This window comes from Triturus cristatus, chromosome 7, assembly GCF_964204655.1.
Source record: "Triturus cristatus chromosome 7, aTriCri1.1, whole genome shotgun sequence".
In the NCBI taxonomy this organism is placed as follows: domain Eukaryota; kingdom Metazoa; phylum Chordata; class Amphibia; order Caudata; family Salamandridae; genus Triturus; species Triturus cristatus.
This window is the reverse complement of record NC_140590.1, coordinates 1,607,275,573-1,607,302,558: the sequence shown is the minus strand read 5'-3', so window position 1 is coordinate 1,607,302,558 and position 26,986 is coordinate 1,607,275,573. Positions and strand designations below refer to the sequence as shown.

General features: G+C 41.4%; 1 protein-coding gene across 1 annotated transcript in view; it reads left to right on the top strand.

Moving 5' to 3' along the window:
• EFCAB8 (EF-hand calcium binding domain 8) overlaps positions 1 to 26,986 on the top strand; it is a 3,172,177-nt gene that overhangs the window by 1,868,104 nt on the left and 1,277,087 nt on the right. The window contains exon 18 of the mRNA XM_085615170.1: positions 18,468 to 18,672. Within this exon, the coding sequence (XP_085471296.1) occupies positions 18,468 to 18,672 (205 nt within the window). The remainder of the gene's footprint in view (positions 1 to 18,467; positions 18,673 to 26,986) is intronic.

Sequence of the window (26,986 nt, the reverse complement as noted above, 5' to 3'; positions counted from 1 at the left end):
TTTTGCGAAGCCTGCTGTACCGGTCTTTGCTCCAACGTTAGCCAGATTATTATTTAAACATATGTATATATATTGGTGCATATAATCAAGTAGGATACAGAATGTTAGCACAGGAATATTTAGCAATAGAAATACAAAGTGAAAACTTTAACTTCCTACTATCAATTATTTGATTGTTAAACACCATTTTCGTAATATGGAAAACACACAGTTCCAAAACACCTCAAGAACATTTGCAGTACGTAGGCCGTCATCTCATAAATTACTTCAGGTACATATGGAGTCTGCTGTGGGGTATATTTTACTAATGCGTTAGGTGCTAGGTAAGCTCGATTCAGGATATTGAATTGAATATACCGAAACTGGACATTGTGCAACAACTTGAGGGGGTATTCCAGTATTTAATGCCATTCAGTGTCATGAAATGGCTTTGCTAGATCTGATTTCCAAGTGTGCCTTGGACTGGTCACAGTGCCGCAAGACGGCCTGATAAATCTACGCAATTTACAGCTATTCCCTATTTTGTAAAGCAACTGATATACTTCATACATAGAGGGTTCAAATATATGAATCTGAAACAGATCTTGCACCACCTTTTTAATACATTCATAGGTGATGAACTGTCCAGAGGAAAAATTATAACCTGTCATAAGCACCGGGAAGTCTAGTTACTTGCCATTGACAAAAAGGTTGCCCAGCATCGACAGATTCGATTCGGTCAATGGCCGAATATGACCAGAGCATATCCATCTTGACTGATTGGGAAGGCCAAAGGAGGACTAGCAGGAGCAAAGGGTTTTATTGGCTTGGTAATTGCATGGGTTCTGCCAAAGCAGCACAATGCCGTCCGAAACAACCTGCGGAATAGTGAGTGGGAACGTTTGGAGGGGAAAAGAGGTGAGGGGAACAGAGAATAATGAAATAAACCATCCTTGAAGGCTGTGATGATAAACCCTGTCTCATTCAGGGATCGGCCCACCAGCCATCGAGCGACTCACTGCAGCTGGGCTGTTAAATAATATTGGGTAAAATCTGGGAGGGCTAGATCACCCAACTCAACAGGTAATTTGAAGGTAGGCAAAGCCACTCAATGGTGTCCTGCACCCCAAATTAAAGCCCTCAGTAATTTGTGAAGGCCTCTGAAAAAGGAACGACTAATATGTAAAGAGAGATTCGCAAAGTATTATAAGAGGTGAGGAAGTTCTGTCATCTTTACCAATACAACTCAACCCATAACTGGATCGAGTAGTTTGTAAATCATCAAGTTTACCTGCGACAGTCACAATTAGCCATTCTAGATCAAGAATAGTTGATGCAATTTTCAAAATATCTATGGACGAGATCTGCCGGTCTACCACTGTAGTCGTAATACACAGTCCTCTTGTAACCCCTAGAATCAAGGGTTTACCGTCAAAGTAGCGTCTCACCAGTGTAAACAATCCTTCGGTATCAACTTGCACCTGTTCTGTCTTAAAAGGAACACCAGCTCTAACCCATATTGCTCCCCACCCCCTTGAATACGTCATGAAACCTGTACCATAGACTTGACCCTACATTTGATCTGCAACTTAAGAGACCTTGGATGATAACAAATGTGTTTCCTGGAGGAAGACAATCTGATCTTTCCATCGAGTTAAAGCTGTATGAACCCTGTAATGCTTTTGCAGAGCGTTCATGCCTCTGACATTCGGGTTAATAAATTATTTGGGGCAATAATCCATAGAGTTAGAATATATTCATGTTAGGGCACCTGTGCGGTGCCCAGAGCAGAATAGCATATGTACAGGACACAGTAATACAGTCTAGATGAGTAGGCAGGAGGAATTGACATGCTGAAAAAACATTATAACCCAACCACCTGTAAATGTAAAACATCTACAGGACAGATGCCCCAACTTATCCAGCCAGAAGGTTTTCCAGCTAAAATCACAGCTAGTTCCGCAGACAAGAAAGGCAAGGGAATGAGTGGAGGAACACGGCTGAATCAAAGACAGAGCCCCAAAGTAGAATCACCCAGGCACATTAAAGTTGGGTATGTCCCTGTGGCCAACGCCTGAGGGAGTTGAAGGAAAACAGATATATCAAAAACCACACAAGTCTCCTCACATAAGCATATCAGCATCAGGTAGCACAGAGAGATAAACTATTAGCATAATTGACAGCAAAATAGAGTAGCGTTATTAAGTGCATTTTGGAATTTCTCAGTGCGTTGAAAAAGAAGATACACTGGGAAGGATACATAAAGCTCAAATTATATCTTCTACAGTTTGTGCCATAAACACCAGAAGTGTCAAAGAACAAAAGCCAGGCGTGTCTAAAAGCAATTGTTTCCAGAAGCATTGGAGTCAGAGGAAAACAAGTTAAGTGTGGTGGACAAGTAATGTAGGGACGCCGCAGCGGCTAAATCCTCGAATTGCTTCCTTCTGGATTTGGGCCAAAGCAGTGCTGCAAATTTTGATCCCCGCAGACGCGTCCTCTGGACCGTGGCCAAAATTGTGATCCATCTAATTAGCGGAGGTGGAATGAATGGGGGACAAGCTCCCAGCACCCTTGTCGAAGGCTTCTGCCCAATCCTAGTTTTCTCCAGTTGGGTAAAGAAGTGTGACCAGTGAACATCCAAGATACAGAGATCCACAGGAAACAGAAGTGCATATTTTAGTCCCATTGCTCGTAGTTTCTTCTTTACTTGCGTGAAGGATGAGCATTGGCAATGCACCGCCAAAGTATAGTCAGAGAAGATTATCCTTCTGGCATTGTCGCATTTGATTGTTTTCTTTGAGTGAGCTGCTACCAATATAGCGTCACCGTCACAATAATTAAGAATCTCTGCCGCCATAGGTCTAGTTAGTGCTCCAGGGGAAGGGTGCTGCGCAGGAACCCTTTGCGCTTGCTAAACCACATGGAGATATTATTATGTCACGGGTGCTCTTCCCCACTATGCGCATTCGCTCCAGAATTTACTGTGTACATTGAGATAAGTCTTGGGTGCAAGGGCAGAGCTCGAACAAAACCACAGTGTTAGCGTTAACATTTTCGAATAATTTATGCTGATCTTCTCTGAGAATAGCAAAGGCATTAGACAGAGAGCTGCATTAAGTTTTGAGGGCGAATGAGAGTCAGTAATTTCCACCAGGATTCACATCAAATTTGTCTGTAGATGTGTCCATTGTAGCCAGATGTGACTGTCTTCTCAATAGCGGATCTGCAGGTGTTCCTTAGCTTGTTCATCCAGCAAAAAGGGTGGGTCTTCCTGATCACATTTAGATGCAACTTTAGAAAAGAACACAGCCGGAATTAAAGCAGAAGAGGTCCACCCCACCCAGCAAAAGGGTCAAGGGTGTTAAACCGTCAATCAGGCTTGGGGCACGAGCAGCCTCAGAAAATGAGTTCAATATTTGTGGGGTCAGCCATTTTGGGGTCACAACACTAGAGCAAGGTGTGGTGTAGCCACAAGACAATGAGGGCAGCTATCACCACTGTCTATCTGGAGTTCAATAGGGGCTCACACCTTCTCAAAACTGGGATCAGCGGGTCTCTCCACCAAGCACCAGCCCATGGGGGCTTTTACCATCAGATCCTAGTAGGTCAACCAGTGTCAAATATCCCCGGGGGCTGCCTCTGCCTGGTCCTCCAGGGTCACACCAGTGAATGAGAGGCGGGCCCCACACCAGACACCACTTAAGAGATCACCCAGTACTTACAGCGTCACACTTGCAACTGAAGAGACTGGTCCCCCGCAGTTAATAATGGTTCTAGGCCTGATCCCAGCAATGTCACCACCGCTAGAGAAAAGTCTCGTGGTGGTATGCCCAGTCAAATAAAGAGCCATGCGGTCGACTAAAACCCCGCCTGAGGCATGCAAATTTGGGCGATGGCAGTCGCCCAATGGTGCTCAAAATTCAGTGCTGGATCTACAACCCCAGAAGGGTGTCTCTTGAAGCACAGGTGAATCCATGACCGTAATGGCAATCTACGCGGCCTGGGAAGACAACGGGTGAGGGAGCTCACCAACTCCACCAAAGAGATGTAATCGGCCTAGGTCCCCTGGCGCCCTGTGCACAGGGGAGTCCCTGACATGGAATAGACGTCCCACTCCCAAGTAGATCATGCAAAGCGAAGAGGGGACTCAGAGTTCCACCCCACAGGGCCCCTGGGGTTAGGTGGTTATGTCACCCCCCATGTCGGCTAGATGATTATGTCTTGAGCTGGCATCAAAACCGCAATTTTCAGACTCACTCAGTTTGGAGAGGTATGGCTTGCAATTTGTTTTCTTTGGCATGTGGCTTAGAAGACATAATGAAATGTGAAAATTGACCTCAGACTCAAGTTTAAATCAAGCCCAAGTTACATATTACCTTGTTAGTAGTAACTAAGGGCCTGATTTAGAGATCGGAGTATGATATTTACATCATCAGGGCAATGGAGTAAAATACTCAGTCACTCTTACAGAGTACCTTTAATCCATCGTTAGAGTTTTCCGCCAGCCATGCTGACAACTCTAGCCATCATTGGTCCCTGTCAACAAGTTAAACATTTGACCAACGGCTGCATCAAACATAATGGCCACACGTCAATCTTTATATTTTGTTTTTGTTTCTTAAAAAGCAAAATCCCAAAGCGGTATTTTATTTTTGAAAAAACAAAAACTAATGACCCTACACAATGGCAGTTTTCTCCCACAGTGTAGGGGTCGTTAAATATTTTTACTGTCCCTTACCAACAGTTTATTTTATGGTGGTAAGGGATAGTGAAAACTGACGTTTCAACCAGATACAAATTGAGCCCGCCATCAAAAGCCCAAACCTCTTATGGCCCTTATCCCACCCACTTTTATAGTTTAGGAAAAACTTTGATTATACTTGTTACCTTCCCGATTTTCCATTATGAATGGATTGTTGCTATATTGATTGTTTTAGTATTATAAAGTTGTGAAGTGCTTATGAAATTGCAAGACAAATTAATCTTTTAACTTTTATTTTATGACACTTCCAGCCGCGATGGTAACACCGAATTTTACTATTACTTTATTTCAGGGCTGATCTCAAACAGGAATGAAAGAATTGTCATCAGATGTTTGGTTGTTCCATCCAGGGACCTAAATTCATTGTTAGTTTTCTGGAATTGCAGTTATTCATACATGATTCATGGAAGTTGATTTTATTTGTTTGAGGATACATAAGTCTTGTGTAGAAATAAAGCTAAGAAAGTAAAACATAATCATAATCGACTCATCAGAAATGAAAATCCTGGATGTATAGGCTGTTTTTGTTTTTTCAAAATCATCGAGCCAAATTTATTTAAATCTAGAATACAATAGTTTGTATTGTTTGTTTTCCACGGTTGATTTAATACAGTTTTTATACATGTTTTCAACTTTTGAAGTCTACTTCTATTTAAAATATTGATAGATACATGAGTGCTATCCACATGTCCTTATCTGTGGTTCATAATATTATAGTTTTGGGAGATGGCTTATGGTCTCCCCGTTGTCTGAATAAAAGGATTTCATGTTCTGTAATTTCTCCATTTCTATGTAGGGCGTCAAGTGTCACTGTGTCCCAGACCTTCCACCTTTCGAAGGCCCCATTATGTCATGAAGTAACTCCATTTTCCTACAGGCATACTTATCTATGACTTTGGCTTTTCTGAAACAAGCCCTCCCATGACCTGAATTTTTTTGATTTCACAGCAATCCTAATTACAGAGAGATGGATGTTTCTCTAGACTGACCCTTTAAAGTTTGAATGTCTTCTCTTGATTGCTTTTAGTACCCGGCTGCTCACCCTTACGTATCCATGGTAGGAATGTATACATTGTACAGCACCACTATATCTCTGATCTGTATCTACTAGTGATACTTTTTCAGATGTAAGCAAGGCCCTCCCATACCACCCTGTCGTGGTATAACTATTTGTTATGACAATGAAACATTTGTTTGAATACAAGCCCAAAAGTCTCCTGTCTTGGCCGCAATATTATTGGAAAATTAGTTCCATGCTCCTCTAATTCATCTTTACACTGAGATTTAGAGCTTTTCTTTATCCATAGCCCACAGATCAAGAGATGTGCCACTGAATGTCGGTTGATGAGAATGTTAGGTCAATATAGATATGTAAGCAGAGATGAATAGAGACTCTGGTTAGCACCAGGTCACTTGGCCTCTAATTGAAGAGCTGGTTGGTTCATAATGGGAGTAGCTGCACTCCAATGTGTGTTTATACTTGTTGAGACTGGTTGAAGCTATACTAGGGAATGATGAGATGTTTTTATTGCATTGTTAATAATTTGTAAATCATAAACATTCCTGACCGTAGCACATTAGGACAGGGTTGTAAAGAATGTTACTGCAGGTTGCCAGATGGGAAGAGACATAGCAAATCTGGACTGGACGACATCTGAAAAAACCACATACAAAACTGCCATTTCTGTATCATTTCAGGAGTCTTATTTACTTTCTGTATTGAGATTTGTCTGGCTAGCCATGCCAGTAAAGTATTCTCCATAGCTTTGCATTGTGTTGTAGTGCAAAACTACGTGTTCTCTTTATTCTGCCCGAAGCCCTTCAGGCATAAGGGCCATGTTCTGCAAAGCTGTTTTCCTGCTGCTACCCTAACACCCTCACAGGTCCTACATATTAGCTGCAATCCTCAGGTGGCTTTAGCCCTTGCCAGATTCAAGAGCGCCTCTTGTTAGACAGCTTTTGCTGACACTATAAGCACTAAATTCCCAGTCTAGCAACCCAAATCTGCTGAGGCCAAGCCGTAAAACTATGAAGGGCTTCTCCTTGAAAACTAGGACCCCTATTCTCCCAGAAGCTCAAGCACTAAGGGAATTGAATAACCATCTACTTGCCTTCCCTCCAACTTCATCAATTGTGGCACCAAAGTTAAATGCACCTGTTAATCAGAATCTGCATGAGTTGCCTGACTATAGAGATTGTGAAGTCTCCCAGGGTTTTGTCAAGCTAGCCCCTGTACCTCTCTCTCATTGTAACAGATGTCTAACTCTCATCAGACCTATATTCCTCTCACTGTCACCTGTCAGTGCCTGCCTGTTAAGTCTTACCTTCGCCTGTCTCCTGTAGTACTTCCCCTGCTCGCTTCCTGTCCATATCTGCCATCCAGAATTCTAAAGTCAGCTTTCCACAAGTCACTATCTGACCATCATCTAAGGTACTAGGGCTTATGGGAAGACCAGCCCACCCAAACATTTATTCCTCTTTCCCTCTATGGTGACCCTTCTTTCAATAGCACGTCATCTTTCATGAAATTAAGGCCAATTTAGGGTAGCATAAAGCACTGCCTAAATCACCAGCATAACATAACCTTAATTTATAGTTGTATAATTCCTCTTACTCTACATACAGTAAGAACGTTATATTGTGTATTTAATTATTTTTAAATATTTTGTTTACTCTAATATAGGAGAACCAGTTGCTAATATTTAGAACTGAGAATAGCGTAAAACATTTTAGATAAATACCTATTTATATCCTACACAGTTATTGCTAGCCGTTTCTGCAAATTAGATTGAGCTTTTAAATATTTATATTGTTATGACTATAACTAAGCAAATGCAAGACTTGCATGTTCTAAATTGTTACACATGCATGTTTTATAGCACAAATTAATACTTTGTTGAACTGATTAAAGGGGTAACCACTGGAAAAAAATGGAATATTAAATCTATACTTCTGCTTCATAAAATCTTCATTGATAGTCATAAATCAGTTGGAATAAGCAAACAGGAAGCAAACACAATGGTTTCTTCCTTGCCAAAATTATTCTTTTTTGTGAGGACTGCACCAGTTCCTCTGTCACTAGCATCCATGATCACTGTACTAGGTAATTCTGTGTCAAAACCTTGTAAAGATGAGTAATTGCTTATATCCTTCTTAAGAGATTTAAATGTGTCCTGACAATGACTGGACCATTCAAACTTGTTTTTTAATTTAAGTAGTTGTCTAATTTTGGAGGTCTTCAATGAAAAATCTTTTTAAAAATTTGAATAGAATTCCACCAACATCAAGAATACCGTCACTTTGCGCTTATTTTTGGGAGTGAGTGCCTCTCTTATTGCATCCAACAGTTGTTTTTTATGGTTTAATCCCCTCATCTGTAATTTCATGTCTAAGATATTTATTTGTCTATTGCCAAACTTGCACCTACTATTTTCTGCTGTCATACCTTTTTTCCAATATGCTGAGTACCTGTAATAATTGATGATCATGCTCTTCTCTAGATTTTCCCACCACTAATATGTCATCCTGGAAACTTAATAGGTTTTTACTCCTTTAAATAGTACATACATAAACCTATGGATCATGGAGACAGCCAAGGCTAGACCAAAAGGTACTCTTTTAAACCTGTAACACTTAAATGGTGTAATGAAAGTAGTGAGATTCCTGCTGTCTGGATGTATGGAGACCTGATGATAGGCAGCAGTCCAGTTTATTGTTGACAACCATTTTACATCCTTGGTGAGAGCCAACATCTCATTAGTCTTCAGTAAAGGGAACTGATCAACGTGGATGTTTTTGTTAAGGCCACTTAAATCAATAAATAATCTTAATTTCCCATTGCTTTGTTGGCCACAATTAAGGTTAGCATCCACTCTGACGACTCCACCTGTTCAATGATTCAGCCCCCTGTAATTCTTCCAGTTGAATTCTCACCTCGTTCTTAAAAGAAAAAGGTATGTTTCTAACTTTATGTATACAGGGTTTAGACTTGTTTTAATTGTATCTTGCATTGGAACTCTTTGAGTTTCCCTATGCTTCCTGTGAATACGGTGGGAAAGTGTTTTGAAATGTACAATCCAAATTCTTCTCCAGGTTGAATTATTAGTGCAGGTTCTCTACTGTTTGGATTCAAGTTTATTCCTAAATTACCTTCATCCACCCATCCTAGTACTGATGGACCCGTGACAGAAACATACAATTTGCCTATTGTCTCTCTTCTCTTGAACATGAGCTTAAGTTTCCTATATTCAACGATCTCCATAGTTTCACCTGTAAACATTTTGAGTAAAATATCATGGTGTTCTAACTCTTTCCCTAATGCATGTTCAAATGTCTCACTCCACACATCCTTATTCACTATTGTGTAAGGAGAGCCCAAATTCACTATGATTTTAATATTTATTCCACCATTAGACATTTGACCTGTCGGTTTCATTCTCTTCCATTCACACCAGTATCAATATTAAGTATTTTTGCATCTTCCACAGTCAATACGCACAATTTACTTCTGCATCGTCAGATGAGCTTGTGTGACACTCATCCTCTTGCTCAACTATTTTTACCGTACCCCCTTACTTTTTCAAGCAAACTTTCTGAAAGCACCCTATAATAACACAATTAGCACATTTCTTGATGTACACCGGGCATTTCCTGTCATTTTGTAAATGATTGGTACTTCCATTTCTATAACACTTTCGCTTTGTTGAACTTTTCACATTATTTCTCCACTCCACATATGTTTTCTCCTTATTCTTCTTTTGTTCCACTTATTTTAGATACTACAAAGTCATCTTGTTTCTTCTTGCTTTCAGATAACACCACCTTAGTGCACCTTCCCATCAATTCAGCTCCTTTGACAATGTTGATAACATTCTGAAATGGTTTTTCACCTTTTGCCCATCAATTATCTTGAATACTTGGGTTGGCTTATTCGCATTACAATTTGGTCCCTAATAAGTTCATCTTCTAGAGTTCTGAAACAATTTGTAAAAAGCTAATTTTTTAATGCATAAATGTAATCCTCTATTGATTCTGCTTTTCCTTGTTTATTGTGGAAATATTTATAGCGATCCACATAACACATACGGTGGGTTTATAGTAGTTATCTAAATCTTCCAATGCATTGGAATATCTATCCCCTTGACCCTGAGGTTTATTTTTTTGTTAATGTGATTGTAAACATTTAGACCACCAGCGCCCAAACAATGCAATAAATCTTTATTTTTCTATTCAGCTGTTAGTTCTTCATCATCATCATCAAACGTTGAGATAGAATTTGTGAAATACTCTCGCCATTCCTCCCATTTTAACATAAGTTTATCAGAAGCCAGCAGAAACGCTTGTGGTGGAGAAAGGTTATCCACATTTCCAGATGTCATTATATACTACCCAGTGTAATATGTAGTGGTAAAAGTAGTAAGATGCTTACTGACAAATGTAGTGAAACAGTTACTGTGTCACAACATCAGGAATATAATCCAACTTAAATGAGTCAAAGTGTGCAATTCATGCAAAGGGAATTATATTTAAATAATGTTAGATTATTTCCCCAGTCTAAAGAAGATTGCACTGCCCGTTCAGCCTTGAATCTGCATCACTACAGACCAGTGTGGAGTGTACATGCAGCTAGGAATCACCTCTGTGTAGAAACATTCTGATCGCAAGGATGAGTGATAACTCGCACTTGAGTGAAAAACAAACGTGCGTAAAGGTTTTCTCACCAGCGCCCAATGCAGCCAGAAGTCAAATGCAAAGGATGCGTAAATGGTGATTCAAGACTTCAAAGATGGCAGCAAATAAACTTGAACTGGTGTCTACGTAGAACGCCGGAAAGAAATTCTGCTGCATTGCATGCTTTAATTCTAAGATGGCAGCACACACATAGGGAACGCACGCATATGCAGGGTTACATGTGCTCTAGTGACATCAGAGAAGATGTTGAGTGAAACCATTGGTGAATGATTAAGTGTTCCTTCGGCACCAGATTACCTCAACCCTGATGAATTGTACTGGCTAGGAGGCTACAGTCACTAAATCGATTTCGGATTACTGCCACCCGGATTATGAATAAAAAGAACTTGCCCACATAAAGGGTTGTTCAATGATTCCAAGCACCGAATAATCCTTCATAAAAAAATAAAAAAAATGATAGTCATAAATGTCAGAGCGATGCCCCGCTGCACGTGAGAATCTGAAATGCTTCATCTCACTATAATTGTCAAATTGTCTGTAAAATCAGATACACAGTCCATATGAAGAGCGGCATACTTCAGGAGCCTATCCAATACAAGATGTCTCCAACATTTAAACTGCCAAACACCAAAAATCTTCATTCTAAGACTATATTGTAGCATCTATAGTGCAAAGTACTTTTTTAACATTGAGGGAAAAGCGCAGCCTGATAGGGTTACATTAAAGAGCTGTGACAAATAGACTGTTCCTGTAATACTCCAGGAGCTTCCACAATATATGATGCATTCTACTGGGAGTTGGCTCTCAGAGTCTGTTCTTTTTTCCCGACTCATGTAGGAAGGATCCAGCCATGCCTAAACACCGCAAGCAGGTGTTTTATGCTACTTCAGGGACTTTGGGAATACCATTCCTCTCAGGAATATCAAGTGGCACTGAACCCATATAAAGACCTGTTCACATGATTAACTGCAGAAGATATAGAAATATTCATCACTGAACGGATAGTAAACTTATTTGTATTAGCCCTGATGTAGCCAAATGACAAACCGTGTTGGCGGGGCTGAAAAGACTGAAACTTGGAATAAAAGGAATACTGCATCCATTAACCCTTTTGGACCTTTTCTTATTTAAGTGCTGCTATAGTATTGAACATTTTGTGTGCAAACACTCGTATCTGTTACCTCCATGTTTATGACGGCACCTCCATTGATATATTCAGTACATTCAGCGTCGCTATGGCACTCTCCAAGACCAGGCTCAGAAAAGTGTGCGCTGAATAGTGTGAGTAATTAACACTCAATACATTTTAAGCCAGAACCACCTCATGTTCCTTTCAAAACATCCTCAGAGCACCACATTTCCATCTTAAGGAAAGAAATGTTGGTACTGGTTCTAGTACAAGAATTTGTATTCAAGGCTGTTCCAGATAAGGGCAAAGGAGCTTACCCCAGATACTTCCTGATTCAATAGAAAGATACGCAATCATAATTCAGACCACTTCTGGATCTGTGCTTCAGCAGCAAGTGGATGAGGAAAGAAATGCTTTGCATGCTGATGTGCCATCAGATTTTCCTTCACTTAAAACTGAGATGTTAGATGTATGCAACTGATACACAAGATGCTTACTTCCACATCCTGATAGCAAAACATCACAGGAAGGATCTGAGGTTTTTAGTCAGAACCTCTCATTAACCAATACACAGCTCGATCATTTAGACTGAAATTCGACCCACGCATGTTCTGCAAATATATGTGCATAGTGTCTCCTTATCTACGATGCCCGGGATATTCAACTGTCCTTATCTAGATGGCTGTCTGCGCAAAGCTGATAGTCTGTCAAGGTTGAAGCAGGACTTCAGAAGGACAACAATATTGCTATGCACGTTAGGCCTTTAGATACATCTGCAGAAATCAATATCAGCATCTGCTCAGCGTCTATCCAGATTAGCAGCAACAAAAGACACCTTAGAAGGAGATGTGTTCCCTTCAGAGGAGACTGTGTCATTAAATATATAAAAGGGCCACCTTCTGTTAAACAGCACCAAGCCAATGGCTCAGTAAATCTCTTCCTTCTCTGCTCTAAAGCTCCCCCCATTTCCATTGTCCTGAATGTGAGATTGTTTATAAGAACCCTGCAGTAGTGCCTAAAAGGTCAATGATCGCAGAGATGGGACAATGAAACTCGAGATAACTACCAGTAAAACGGCCCCTCTGATGGTGGTGAAAGAAGGCAAAACCTCCTTTTAGAATTTCTAACAGGAAACACCATCAGATAGAATTGTCATAGATGCATCTCTTGAAGGATGGGGAGTGCATTTGGCAAACTGCCATTTCAAGGTTGTTGGTTGGAAAAAGAGAGCACTTACCACGTCAGCTATCTGGAGTTGAAAGTGGTCCATCTGGCTCTCAAGGGGGGCCTTCCATCACTGTAGAGAAAAAACATCCTTATTCAGACAGATAGTACCACGAGTACTCTATCACTAGACCTCTAAGCAACAGCTTAAACACAAAATGCCATGACTTCACGTCCACAGGTCCTGAGCTGTGCTGATTCAGCAATGCACTTTCTATAAGTGGTCAAGGACATTACTTTATGCCTTTCCACCAATCCCATTGATTCCATCTGTGGTTTTGAAGTTACTCAGGTGTGAAGCAATGATGATTCTAATAGTGGCTTACTATCCAAGACAGTGGTAGTAACCAGATCTGCTTCAAATGTCCATCAGTCCACAGAAGAGGCTGCTTTGAAGGCATATTAAGCACCCAAACCCGACAACCGTATTTGGCGGGGAACAACCTTTACAACGCAACTTTTACAACGCACTACACTTACAACGCATTTTTTACAACGCACAATCCATTACAACGCATGACATTACAACGCAGGACACTACAACGCATTTTTTAAAACTACCTTTACAACGCATTCCATTACAACGCATACTACCATTACAACGCATACCATTACAACGCATAATATAGTAATTTTTACCCCTATACTATCCAACACTTACCCTACTGTTGCACCCCCTGGAGTTAGAATAGTAATTTTTACCCCTATACTATCCAACACTTACTCTACTGTTGCACCCCCTGGAGTTAGAATAGTAATTTTTACCCCTATACTATCCAACACTTACCCTACTGTTGCACCCCCTGGAGTTAGAATAATAATTTTTACACCTATACTATCCAACGCTTACTCTACTGTTGCACCCCCTGGAGTTAGAATAGTAATTTTTACCCCTATACTATCCAACACTTACCCTACTGTTGCACCCCCTGGAGTTAGAATAGTAATTTTTACCCCTATACTATCCAACACTTACTCTACTGTTGCACCCCCTGGAGTTAGAATAGTAATTTGTACCCCTATACTATCCAACACTTACCCTACTGTTGCACCCCCTGGAGTTAGAATAGTAATTTTTACCCCTATACTATCCAACACTTACCCTACTGTTGCACCCCCTGGAGTTAGAATAGTAATTTTTACCCCTATACTATCCAACACTTACCCTACTGTTGCACCCCCTGGAGTTAGAATAGTAATTTTTACCCCTATACTATCCAACACTTACTCTACTGTTGCACCCCCTGGAGTTAGAATAGTAATTTTTACCCCTATACTATCCAACACTTACCCTACTGTTGCACCCCCTGGAGTTAGAATAATAATTTTTACACCTATACTATCCAACGCTTACTCTACTGTTGCACCCCCTGGAGTTAGAATAGTAATTTTTACCCCTATACTATCCAACACTTACCCTACTGTTGCACCCCCTGGAGTTAGAATAGTAATTTTTACCCCTATACTATCCAACACTTACTCTACTGTTGCACCCCCTGGAGTTAGAATAGTAATTTGTACCCCTATACTATCCAACACTTACCCTACTGTTGCACCCCCTGGAGTTAGAATAGTAATTTTTACCCCTATACTATCCAACACTTACCCTACTGTTGCACCCCCTGGAGTTAGAATAGTAATTTTTACCCCTATACTATCCAACACTTACCCTACTGTTGCACCCCCTGGAGTTAGAATAGTAATTTTTACCCCTATACTATCCAACACTTACCCTACTGTTGCACCCCCTGGAGTTAGAATAGTAATTTTTACCCCTATACTATCCAACACTTTCCCTACTGTTGCACCCCCTGGAGTTAGAATAGTAATTTTGACCCCTATACTATCCAACATTTACCCTACTGTTGCACCCCCTGGAGTTAGAATAGTAATTTTTAACCCTATACTATCCAACACTTACCCTACTGTTGCACCCCCTGGAGTTAGAATAGTATTTTTTACCCCTATACTATCTAATACTTACCTTAAATGCAATTTAATATTATGCGTTGTAATGGTATGCGTTGTAAAGGTAGTATGCGTTGTAATGGAAATGCGTTGTAAAGGTAGTTTTTAAAAATGCGTTGTAGTGTCCTGCGTTGTAATGTCATGCGTTGTAATGGATTGTGCGTTGTAAAAAATGCGTTGTAAGTGCATGCGTTGTAAAAGTGTGCGTTGTAACGACATACATCCGTATTTGGCAGCATGGCTCCTGATATCAATAAGTACCATAATCGAAATCTGCCACCAGCTTGTATGGACATTTTAAGGGAAGCCAAATGTACATCCACAAGGACCTGCTATGCTCTCAAATGGAAATAATTCTGCATGTGGTGCTAAAACAATGGATTTGAACCAATTTCATGTCAAGTGGGCATTTTCATCCGATTGGACTTGGATCAATCCTATTTCAGTTTTCATACATACCAGTGTGCCTAGTCCCAGTTACATCTTATAGAAAGACCTCCATACGAGGTACCATTCTTCAAAATCCCTGTGATCACAGACTTCTTGGAAGGTCTCTCGCAAGTGTTCCCTTCAATCAGAAAACTATTTCCCCCATGGGAACTTAACGTATTCAGGTCAAAATTAATGGACTCGCCTTTTAAGCATTTTCACAATGCTACATTGCAGCATCTTACCTTTAGGACGGCATTCCTAATAGCAATAACATCTGCACGTAGGATTCGCTAAATTCAACCCCTCTCTGCTGTAGAACCATATGCAATAATTTTTTTATGCCAATAGTACGATTATGAGAATGCACCCCTTGTTTCTTCCTAGTTCATGGACACCAGCAGAACATTCCCAGCACTTCTTTGATGCAAGAAGGGGACTTTGCTTTATCTGAACAAAACTAAACTGAGGGCCTGATTTATATTTTAGCAGTATGTACACCCCATCACAACTGCAACCGATCAAACATACGGGCTAGATAAAGGTCTGCCACCCTGAATTAGATGCAGGTGGATCATAGGTTTCATTACAACTGAGACTACTCTTTCTTCGCCAGGATTAAACCCTTTCCACAGTCCTGCATAATGAGGGCCGTCAGATGCAGACCTCTAATGCTGCCTACTTAAATTAGGTGGTCCAAATGAGAGCTCAGTTTTAACTACCTGTCCCTGCCAGGACAACTCTGCAGTAAGGGGCACTGAAAACTGCTAAATGCTCCTCTTGCGATGGGGATGACTCCCAGGGTGAGGGTAGAATTTCTTTTTTATTTTCGGAAAGAAAATATTTTATTTTTTATTTTCAAAAAGGAACCCTTTTTGGGATATTCTTTATGAACATAAAGAAAAAACGCAGTTTGGTGCAAGGCTCTATCATGTTGATAGAACCTTGCACCAAATTTAAAAAAGCATTGACAGATACTTCCATGACGGTGGTTCCTGCGAATGTTTTAAGAAATGACCATCTGCTTGGCGGTCATTCCTCGATTTGATGGCCAGCACGGCCAGCAGGGAGATGGAGTAACTTACTCCATCACCCTGATGGAGAAATGGATTGCCTGCCAACATCTAAATTAGGCCCTAAGTCACTTCAGTTATTTATTAACTATTGCCATATTAAACAAGACCTAGCCACATCCAAATAATCTTTCATCGGGTGGATTGTGGAATGCATATGTATTACCAATTAGCTGTTAAGCCCCTTCAAGGAAAACCTAGGGCTCATTCCAGGAGGGTAAAACATCCACCTCAGCTTGGCTCAGCAATGTCTCTGTTGCAGACATTCGCAAATCTGTCCCTTGAGATCTGTACATATCTTCACAAGATATTAGTGCCCGGATTTAGATACAAAGACTGAGTCTAACGTTAATCAAGCTACTCTGATAAATGTGTTTGGTTAACCAGATAACATTCTCAGCAATGCTTCGTCATTTATATAAGTTTTGTTTCTTCTGCCCAAGAGGGAGATGTTGACTTGTAGCTTGCTATTCTATTTCAACATTTATGGATCTCAATGAAAAGCCTACAATGCCAAAGAAAGTATTACTTGTAGTCCTGGTTCTGCATTGAAGTCACAAACAACCCTCCAGCTTCCCTAGCTGTTGTTATTTTGGGCATTTGCAATAGCAGCTGCTCCTTTGTCATCATAGTCTATCTCTTGCTCACCTCAAAAAGACCTGACTCTGGGAGGCAACTACCAATACCATGGGTAGACAAAAGGCCATGGAATCTTAAATTGACTGGGTCTATTTATTACAGCTCTTCAGTGCATTCCTGTCGGACTACTCTTTTGCCTCAAAATTACACAATGTACTCAGCACTTTGCATTGCAGATGCTGCAATGGAGTCTTGGAATAGACACCCCTTGGTTTGGCTTTCTACATTTCGAAAAACCCTTGCCATGAATAGTCTACTGAAGGGAGTTGCTCATCATATGAACATACAGATAGATACACCCTGTATGTGAATGTATGGACAAATATATTGAGATTAAATATTCTGGGGTCCAGGCATCCAGTGGAGAATCATTCCAGTGTTTTATGACTTCAGTGAAGATTGCTACGTTGCAGAATGAGGACTTCATTTCTTACCTGTGTTTACTTACTTTCACAATATGTTGATAGTCTGTATTCTGGATGCAATATTTTGGTAGCACAATAGTTAAAACTTGATATTTACTATTCACATATTAGACAACAATAAGAGATGTCTGCAATCAGAGATCATTCCATGCATTCCTAACTCATGTTTTTCTCCAGCCGCAACACAGTTTATTGCCACTTTGATGCACGTTCTGTAAAATGTAGAACAGCTCTTTTCCTTGCACGTAATAATCTGCCATTATATTTCCTTTTTTGCAATTTCTGGTATTTCTGTGACTGTTTTGCGAGCCTCCTGTTATCTGGCAAGACATTCAATTTTCTCGCCTGCTTCTGCAGTTGCCTGCTTCTGAACTGGTAGGATGGGGTCATTGAGTTGGTCATTGGCTTTGCAAAGATCTTCTTTCTTGCCGCTTTACTGTGAACAGAGTGCCAGGACCTCAAAAGTAGAATATTTTCTTCTGAAAATCTGGAGACACATTTGAAAGATGTCACTGGGCCTGTCTTTCCTGCTCACACAATGTCTTGAGGGTCAAGTTAAAGGTTCCTCTAGGATCCCTCCTTATCATGCAGCTACAAGCTCTGGCACTTGCAAGCATTATTAATGTAAAATGTACTTAATGAATGCATTGCTATGTGCTGAGGAAGAAACTCTCAGCTTCTCAGTTTGCTCTTTTTATGTGATCACAGTTTTGCATTGGGGATCCTCAAATATTGTGCCCCTCTATTGCTTTCCTATTGCACCACTAGCATTCCACTGAGAACATCCATCCATCTGGTACTTGTAGTTCTCTGCCAGTGCCCAGTCCAGCATATTTTAAAGGCAGTGGCCCTCATGACTGAAGTGAGCTGAGGAAGAGAACCTAGCACTTCTACCTACTGCAGGCTTCATTGTAGTTTTGTTACCGAGCGCTCCGTGTCACCGTCACCTAATTCACTGTGCGTATTGTGAGTGTCACGGAGTTGAGGTATGTGAATTCTGGAGTTGGGAATTTGAAGTAAGTGTGTGAAGGTCGGGCTGGTCTTAATGAAATATCGTCATTTTCATAGATTATGTAACGTCTTTTTCTTTACTAGATGTATTTCAAAACCACCTGCGTTCTGTTTTTTGTCTGAATGTCGTTTTTCAGAGATGCTAAAGATGGTAATGAAATTGACTACAAACAGTGGAAGCCTTATCACAAGGACGACATTTTTTCTGGTGATGTTTACCAGAATAAACTCCTGGCTACTGCATCCTACAGCGGGGACGTTGTTATTTGGAAACTTGACACAACACAGGCAATTTGTAGATTTAATGCATCGCAAAATGCTCACACCCTGGTGCCTAAAAGGGTATGTTTTAGAATTGGTATTTTTAGTATTCGTAGCAATGTCTCTTTCGTATGTCATTGGCAGGAGCTGTTTAAGTAACTGTGCGTTATGTAAGTTTTTGCTTTGACTCTCTCATCTTTATGAAATATAATCGAGGTACGCAAGTGTCCGCTAAGTCTCAAAACCAAAACAATGTGTAAAAAGTGGTCAAAATTTGGAAACAATGTCCTTTTATGTCACGTGAGAGGGGCGGTTGGGTCAGCAGTGTGCTCTATGTACGTATTTTCACTGATTCACTCACCCTATAAATGATATCCTGCTACTTAAGTGTCGGTTAAATCTCTAAACCAAGAAATTATGTGCAGAAAGTGGTTACAGTTTGAAATTTGTTGAATTACTTATCATTAATTTTTCATTGCTCCAAGTCCTTGCCTTCCTCGTCCATTCCTCAGTGCGCGAGGAGTTTCCCTGTTCCACAGAACTGTTATCTATAACTTTCCCCTTACAGATTATTATTGTATATTTTTAGAATCTTTGGGCCTGATTTTGAGTTCGGCGAACAGGTTACTTTTCATCTGCCGTATTCCAAGTTTCATTGTATATAATGAACTTGTAATATGGTGGACGAGATATCTTTGACGTTTGAGACGGCGTAACCCGTCTGGCGAACTCTAAATCATTCCCTTTGTTACTCAACAAAGTTAATCCTTTGTTGTTTCGTCCCTTTCCTGTTATGACTTAATAAAAAGCTTCCTCTGCCCAACCCATTTCCTGCACCATTGGCTAGCAAGGAATTACAAGAAGGGTGCTAGTAGGAATTTAAGGCTGTGATGAAGGCAGCTAGAACTCAGCGTTAACAAGATTACCAATAAGTAATCCAACCATTATTTCCTCATCCTTCTTCCTTGCCACAGTGCTTGCTGATTGAGGAAGTGACAAGCAATCTATACATCAATGATACTAATGTGACGTAAGCTTCTAAGGGTGATTGTCTCTCTTCACCAAGGAAATTCCCTCCGATATATTTATATATATATATATATATATATATATATATATAGCAGTGCAAGTGTGAGATCCCGGAACACAAATCAATAAAAATTAAACCTGCTCACATCAGAACATTTAGGGATAGGTGTCACAATTTGCGACCAGTATATTTGCACCCAGTGTGGAATTTTACTAAACAACCTATGTACTAGTAGGTCTTTCATAGAATTCCGATTAGTAGTGGGTACTTCCAAACTACCTCATATTAATAGGTCGCAAATTGCTTCTCAGTCTGATTGGTCCAGATCACAGGGATGCTGGCCCACAAGGGTCAGCAGACCACCATGACTGTGACGGACTTTAAATAAAGTTTTTTTTTTTTTAAGCAGGCTGCTTCTCTCAAAGGTAATGGCTGTTTTTTAAATTGTTTTTTTAAAGTTTCAGTCAGAGTTGGGAGTGGTCCCTGGAACACTTCCATCTCCCCCGAAGTTAAACAAATATTCATGAAGGAGAAGGAGTTTTTAAGTTACCACCTCAACTTGAAAACCAGTAACATTTCAATGGTTGACGTTAGCAATTCAGGTTGTGGACCACTGATATGTTGGATACAGATTTGGTATTTGCAATGGATGCCCAAAGCAGGTCCCTTCCAAATATTGAAACGGTATTCATTCTGTTGGGACAGAAAACTGCTCTGCATGGTTTAGACATGTACCCCTGCCCAGATAGCCCAACTGTTCTGTTGTCTGGATCCCTTATACTGATTATTTGTCATAGGCGAACACAGATCATGCATGTGCATCAGATCCCTCCTCGACTGCGGCGAGACTGCATCCCTGATCTTTCTCGACCTCTCAGCTGCATTCGACACTGGATCCCATCAATAGACTCAACCACATCTGCATCTAGGAAAACACTCTCAAATGGTTAGCATCCTTTCTCACTGGACAGACTCAGAGAATCCAACTTCCGTCCTTACACATCAGAAACCAAGACTATCATCTGCGGCATACCCCAAGGATCGTCACTCAGCATCACCCTATTTAACACCTACATGACACCCCTAGCGGACATCGTTAGAAACCACCGACTCAACATCATATCATGCACATGCAACATACAACTCATCGTCTTGCTCACCAAACACCCTTCCACGCAGTAACAAACTTCTGTAACTCTAGGACCTGTCTTACCGACTGGATGAGGACCAACTGTCTGAAATTAACACATGCAAAACAGAAGTACTGATTTTTGGGAAGGGCACCTCCCTTTGGGACAACAGCTGGTGGCCCTCTGAGCTCGGACCCATCCCCACTCCTGCAGCCCACTCCCGCATTCTCAGAATAATCCTTGACAGCAATCTCGCCATGAAGCGCCAAGTCAACGCAGTCGCCGCTTCCACACCCTCCGCATGCTCCGAACGTTCTTCAAGCGGATCCCCGTCAACACAAGAATATCTATTGCCCAAGCCCTTGTCACCAGCCGTCTCCACTACAGCAACGGACTCTACCCAGGAATCACCCCTATCTCCTCAAGAGGCTCCAGACCACAAAAACGCTGCAGCTAGACTCATCCTCAACCACCCCAAATGCAGCCACATCACCCCCCACCTCAGGAACCCACACTGGCCTCCCGTTCAGAAGAGATGCCAGTTCAAGCTTCTGATACACGCCTACAGAGCTCTGTGTGACCTGGGCCCAGCGTACATCAACCACTGTGTGAATTTCTACCAACCAGCCACAGACACCTGCGCTCAACCTCCCTGGCCCTCGTACACATCCCCCGCATCTGTCACAGCCGCAGCGGAGGACGTTTATTCTTCTACCTCACCATGGAAGCCTGAAACGATCTGTCCCTCCACCTACCAATGTCCAGTGTAGAGAGTAGTGATCAAATATTCTAAAAACACAGGTCGATGCCCGACCCCAGATAGTAGAGCAGCAGATTTGATCATTTTAAACTGTTGTGAGAAGCAGTGTAAGTGCTAAAGTGCAGTGTGCGAAAAAATAGGAATGACGTGGCTGAACCCGACCTATGTGGACAATGATGTGCTAAGCGCTGTATGATTAACCTTAAGCTAAGCATGATAGACATAGCATTGTTATGGCGGGTTCTACCTGCCCCCATGTTATACGTGCGGTAATCAGAGACGCAAAGAAACAAACATTACAGCATTTAAGAGCATGTTACCACAGTACTGGTCGGGTTGACAAAGTCCAGTTTAGTCTCAGCCATCCGGAGAAACTTAACACTTTGGGAATTTTGTGGTGGATTAGATAAATTCAAGCTGACGATCACTGCCTGCCGGCAAGCGCGCACTCCTACCCTAATAAACTCCGCATGGCGAAAGTTCTCCTTTGCTGCAGCAGTTAGGGGCAGATACATAAGATATGGATTAAGTTTTCTTTTTCTTCTCCACATAAACAGCAGCTTTTTTTTGTGAATAGCTGAGCTGCACCAGGATGGGATGTGAGCAGGTATATTCCACTCGCCCAGTGTTAAAGCCATGAGCGTGCCTTGATCCATATGAGGTAGGTACAGGTAATGTAGTTCTGCTGCTTGGTGGAAGAATATGAGTGTATAACTGACCATGCATGGGAGCACTTGTGTAAGGCTGTCAAGTCCTCCAGTTTTTAATTTGTTTTGGCCATGAGTGATGTTAGTTTTTTAAAGACCTTGTAGGAGAGTTGTTTGCTCTAGGCCTCAGACAGTGAGAATTCCACTAGTTTGTCCTGAAGACTTTGCCTGTATCACGATCTCGAGTCAGAGCGCTCAAGTTTGCACCAGATTAAACCATGCATGGAGTCGGGTGGTGCCGTTCTGAGTCTGTGACCGAGGTTGAGGAAGCAGCTGCCTCTGGCCTGGTGCTGTTTTTGATGTTATACTCAAGTTTTACTTGCGCCGGTGATGTTCTCTTTGGAAGGCTGAGAGTGACTTTGTAGATTCTGGTAACCAGTTTGTCTGCTGACCCAGGCTCCCTGCCCAGGATAATTTCACCCCTGTAAATTAGTGTTGGGATGATTTTTGCTTACATCACCTGGAGAAGAGTATCGAGGCTAGGGCCGTGTAGCGTCAGAGAAATAGCTGAGAGAGCAAAAATTAAACTGAAGCCCTTGTGGTTTATGGAGCGTAGATGAGGTGTGAATGACCCTTTACTGTCTAGAAGGATACCCAGGTATTTATAGTCCTTGCTTTGATGGTGGCAGACACCTTAAGCTGCCACCTGTTAGCAAGATTGGGTTTTAGGTTGAATGAGACAGTCTTGGTCTTTCATTGGTTAATTTCCAACGTGTTCTTAGCAGTATAGACATGTAGGGTAGACAGTAGCTGTTGTCTGGCTGAGGAGCTCCAGATAGTCTGAATATAGCAAGTGTGTCATGCTTTGGCCTCCTAGTTTGGTCAGGTGGCACGTTGGCTTTGTATAAGTTAAAATGCAAGGGAGCCAGTTCTTAGACTTGCTTCAGCTCAGAATTTGTATGGATCTTCCTTGAGATACAGGAGCCTTCGCCTTGTTTGATCCGCACCCAGGTATTGGTATACAGCTGCACAAGGATGTATGACAACACAATGCAAACATTTACAACGCATGCCTTTGCAACGCAGTTTTTACATCGCAACATCCATTACAACGGATGATTTTACATCGCATGCCAACACAACTGATTTTTAGAAACTACAGTTACAACGCATTCCATTACAACGCAAATTACTTGTAGGGCAATAGTAGGGTAAGTGCTGGATTGTGTAATGGTAAAAATTACTATTCCCACTCCAGTGAGTGCAACAGTAGGGTAAGTGTTGGATAGGGGAGGGGTAAAAATTACTATTCCCACTCCAGTGAGCGCAACAGTAGGGTAAGTGTTGGATAGTTTAGTGGTAAAAAATACTATTTCCACTCCAGTGAGTGCAACAGTAGGGTAAGTGTTGGATAGGGGAGGGGTAAAAATTACTATTCCCCATTACTTACCTTATATTGCATTGTAATGTCATGCGTTGTAGTGACATGCGTTGTAATGACATGCGTTGTAGTGACATTCGATGTAATGGCTGCATTGTAATGGCATACGATGTAAAGGATGTTGCATTGTAATGACTACGTTGTAAAGGTAGTGCAATGTAATGACTGTGTTGTAACGGTTGTTTCCCCAGCACAATTGCTCTCAGCAAGGCACCAGGCAGACTCCATTCCCACAGTTTAACCCAAAGAGGTCCTCTTGGTATGCTATTGAAAGCAGCTTTGAAGCCCACAAAGCAGGAATAAAGTTCCCTTTTGTTTCTTGTTGCTTCGTCGCACATGAGGTCCAGAGCTATCAAATTCGAGGAGGTGCAACATTTATCTCTAAAGCTGCATTGATTCTCTGGTATGATCTGATGATCTTCTGCCCAGACTCTGAGGTCATCAAGTAACGGACTGGCATAAAGTTTAATATCGTTATCAATTAGGGAAATGAGACGATAGTGGCGAGGGTCTGATTTCCTGCCTCATTTGAAAATTGGTTGTATGATGGATCCTCTCCAGGAGTCTATGATAGTGTTGGACGCCAAGCAATGTTTGAATAGAGGCATTAACACCTCAGACCAAAAAGCGAGGTCAGATGTAAAGAAAGTGGTGGGTAGCGGTGGGATTTGAAGCTTCGGGATTTGAAGCTCCGTCTTTCCGCAGCTTGCCCAGCTGTAGTGCACAGCATTCCTCCATTTTACTGCACGTGTCAAAGATTTTTGGAGCACCAGGTGTTTAGGTGACCTTCGGAGGCACAGATGAGTCGCTAGGTGGGCTGCTGGATGTAAGGGACCATTCGGCTTGTGATGAAAAATGAGTAGTCAAAAATTAGACCCCCGTGGGTTCAGAGATGTTTGCATTGGTGCCTATTGTAGCTTGGTTGATCAGGGACCAGAATTTCTTGGTGTTTCATTCCTTACTTGCAGCTAGCAGTCAAATCCAAAAGTACTGATTCTTTTCCTTTTTAGCATGTCAAATTGCTCTTCTGAATTGGGATCTTGATTTGCTCAGACTATGTTTTGCAGCTAGTGAGGAAGGTTGCTTAGTGAGAATTTGCATTTTGTGGTTGACTTCACTTATCAAGGATTTCGGATCTTCCGTCAGTTTGAATTTATGACAAGGAGGACGCTGAGGAAGACAACACTCCCTCCAGGGACTCCAGCCGGGATCTGAAGGGCTGAATTACCCCACCGGGGAGAACTTGACTTACCACATCGCTGATGGGTTGGAAGCTACTCCAACCCCTGGGGAGAGCAGACACCCCACTCCAGGAGAGTGTGCCTACCCCAGCCGATGCTTCCACATGTACCACAAGCAGCCTAACTTCACCAAGCATGATCGGACATTCTGTGTGCCGTGCTGAGGGCACCCGCTCTAATGCTGAATGCTTATGTGCTTCAGGAGCTGGTAGGGCTTAAACTAGGGCCTTTGTGATCCGGGGGGATTTGCTGCTGAAGGTGCCATGGCACCATAGACACTTCAGCACTGCCTAGTGCCCCAGCCTCAAAGGGGACTGTGTTGTTGCTTCTAAATATCGTACATCATTGCGTGGTGTGTGGAGTTAGAAATATAATACAACTTTTTCTGATAAAAGCAACTATTTGGCTGGACATTGATTTATTGTTTGTACTGTTTACGTTTTGAGTTATCAGTCATATTCACTGACCTGTATCTACATCCCCTCCACCCAAGGGAGCCTTGACTGCTCAACCACAGCTACCACTGAGAGTCAAGGAAAGAAGGGGTACTTGGCCAAGTTGAGTGGACCGGGACATCAGTATTAAAAACCTCAACCACCATGGTTGCGGCCAGTAGCCCCTTTGTGCCCTTGGCCGTGTGAAAGGGGTTCTGACACATTCTGAGCCATTTTTGGAGACTTTAACAACTAAAAAGGTAGGTTTCATGCATGGTCTAAAATGTTTTTGCTGCCACCAAGACTAAATCAAGGGTTTACGAATGGTAAAACATTTTGTACATCTGGCCTTTACTGTTTTTTAACCAGTTAGCCAAATTTGTATAAAAAATAGTAGGTGTGGCTGAGAAACACCGCTTTTTGTCTTTTCTTTGAGAAAGATCCTGAACACAATTTTATTTTATTTAAATCATGTTTTGGCTATTAACACTACTTTTGTGTGTTTTTTGCTTTTATTTTATATTTTAGGATGTATCTTTAATCTGAATACTTTTTTCTGTGGAAAACATTTTTTTTTCAGACTTTACTTGGGTGTTTAATCTCCATGTTCTTTTTGACCACTATGCCTGCATAATGTGTCCTCCTGACTCTCACTTCATCCATCAAGGAGCGTGGGATTTGTAAAAAAAATGTTTAGAGACCGGGAAAACGTTTGCTACCATACTACTGTATGGATTCGCACCAAACCAAGCAAAGGAGCTCTACTTTCATGACAAATTTATTATAATTTTTGTTTGTTTTCCTGTATTGATGATTAAAGAATCCTATGGGAATTAAAATAGAAAATGTCACTTTTGGGACCCTTCCTTTTTCTTGGCTGCTGTTGAATGCTCTGCACGAAACAAATCAACCTTGAAGAAACCAAAGTGGATTTTGGGGAAGCTTTGTTAAACTGTGCCAATGTTATTAAGAAAACATAAAGTGTTTTTCCTATGGAAACTCCTTTGTGATATAGATATATATTGCCCTGTGGCAGTCCCCAATGGGTAATTACAAGTAGGTCAGACTTTCCATAGGAAAAGCCATTTTTGTTTTGCTATTTACTTTGGTGCCATTTGATGAATCTTCTCAAAACTTACAAAAAAAAGTTCATCCACCTTAGCTCCTATCTTGAAAGTTCTGGGGCAATCCATCAAGTGGGGAACTGAGAAAAAAAGGGGGTCCCAAAAAGTAATTTTCCCATGCAGTTTCCAATAGGCGCTTTAGACACTGCTACAGTCCAAATTGCTGAACACAATTAGACCAAATTTGGCATAAAGCTAGATCTTTATCCACAAAGTGTGCTTTTTGTGATTTGTTGTAAATTTGTTCAGTGGTTTTTGAGAAGTTATGGTTTAAAATGTGTTGTACCTGACTAGTTGGGTATGTGTGTCTTTTCCGGGTGTGCAACTTCAAATAATGCAGTGATTTGATTATCTAGAGGCCCTTTTTCCTTTCAAAAGTCATGCTTCTGTAAGAGCCTCCTGTAAGTCCTGTGGGAACTTGCACTCTGGTTGGCCTCTACACGATAAGAAATTGTGTTGCAGCCGCCCTTACAAGACACAGAGACTAGTTCCTGTGCCCTGTAAATGAATAAATATTATAGTTTAAGGGGTCAGGTTAGGGGTAACTTGAGCACCTGTACCTTGTGTGGGGGTTCCCAGAGGGTTCAC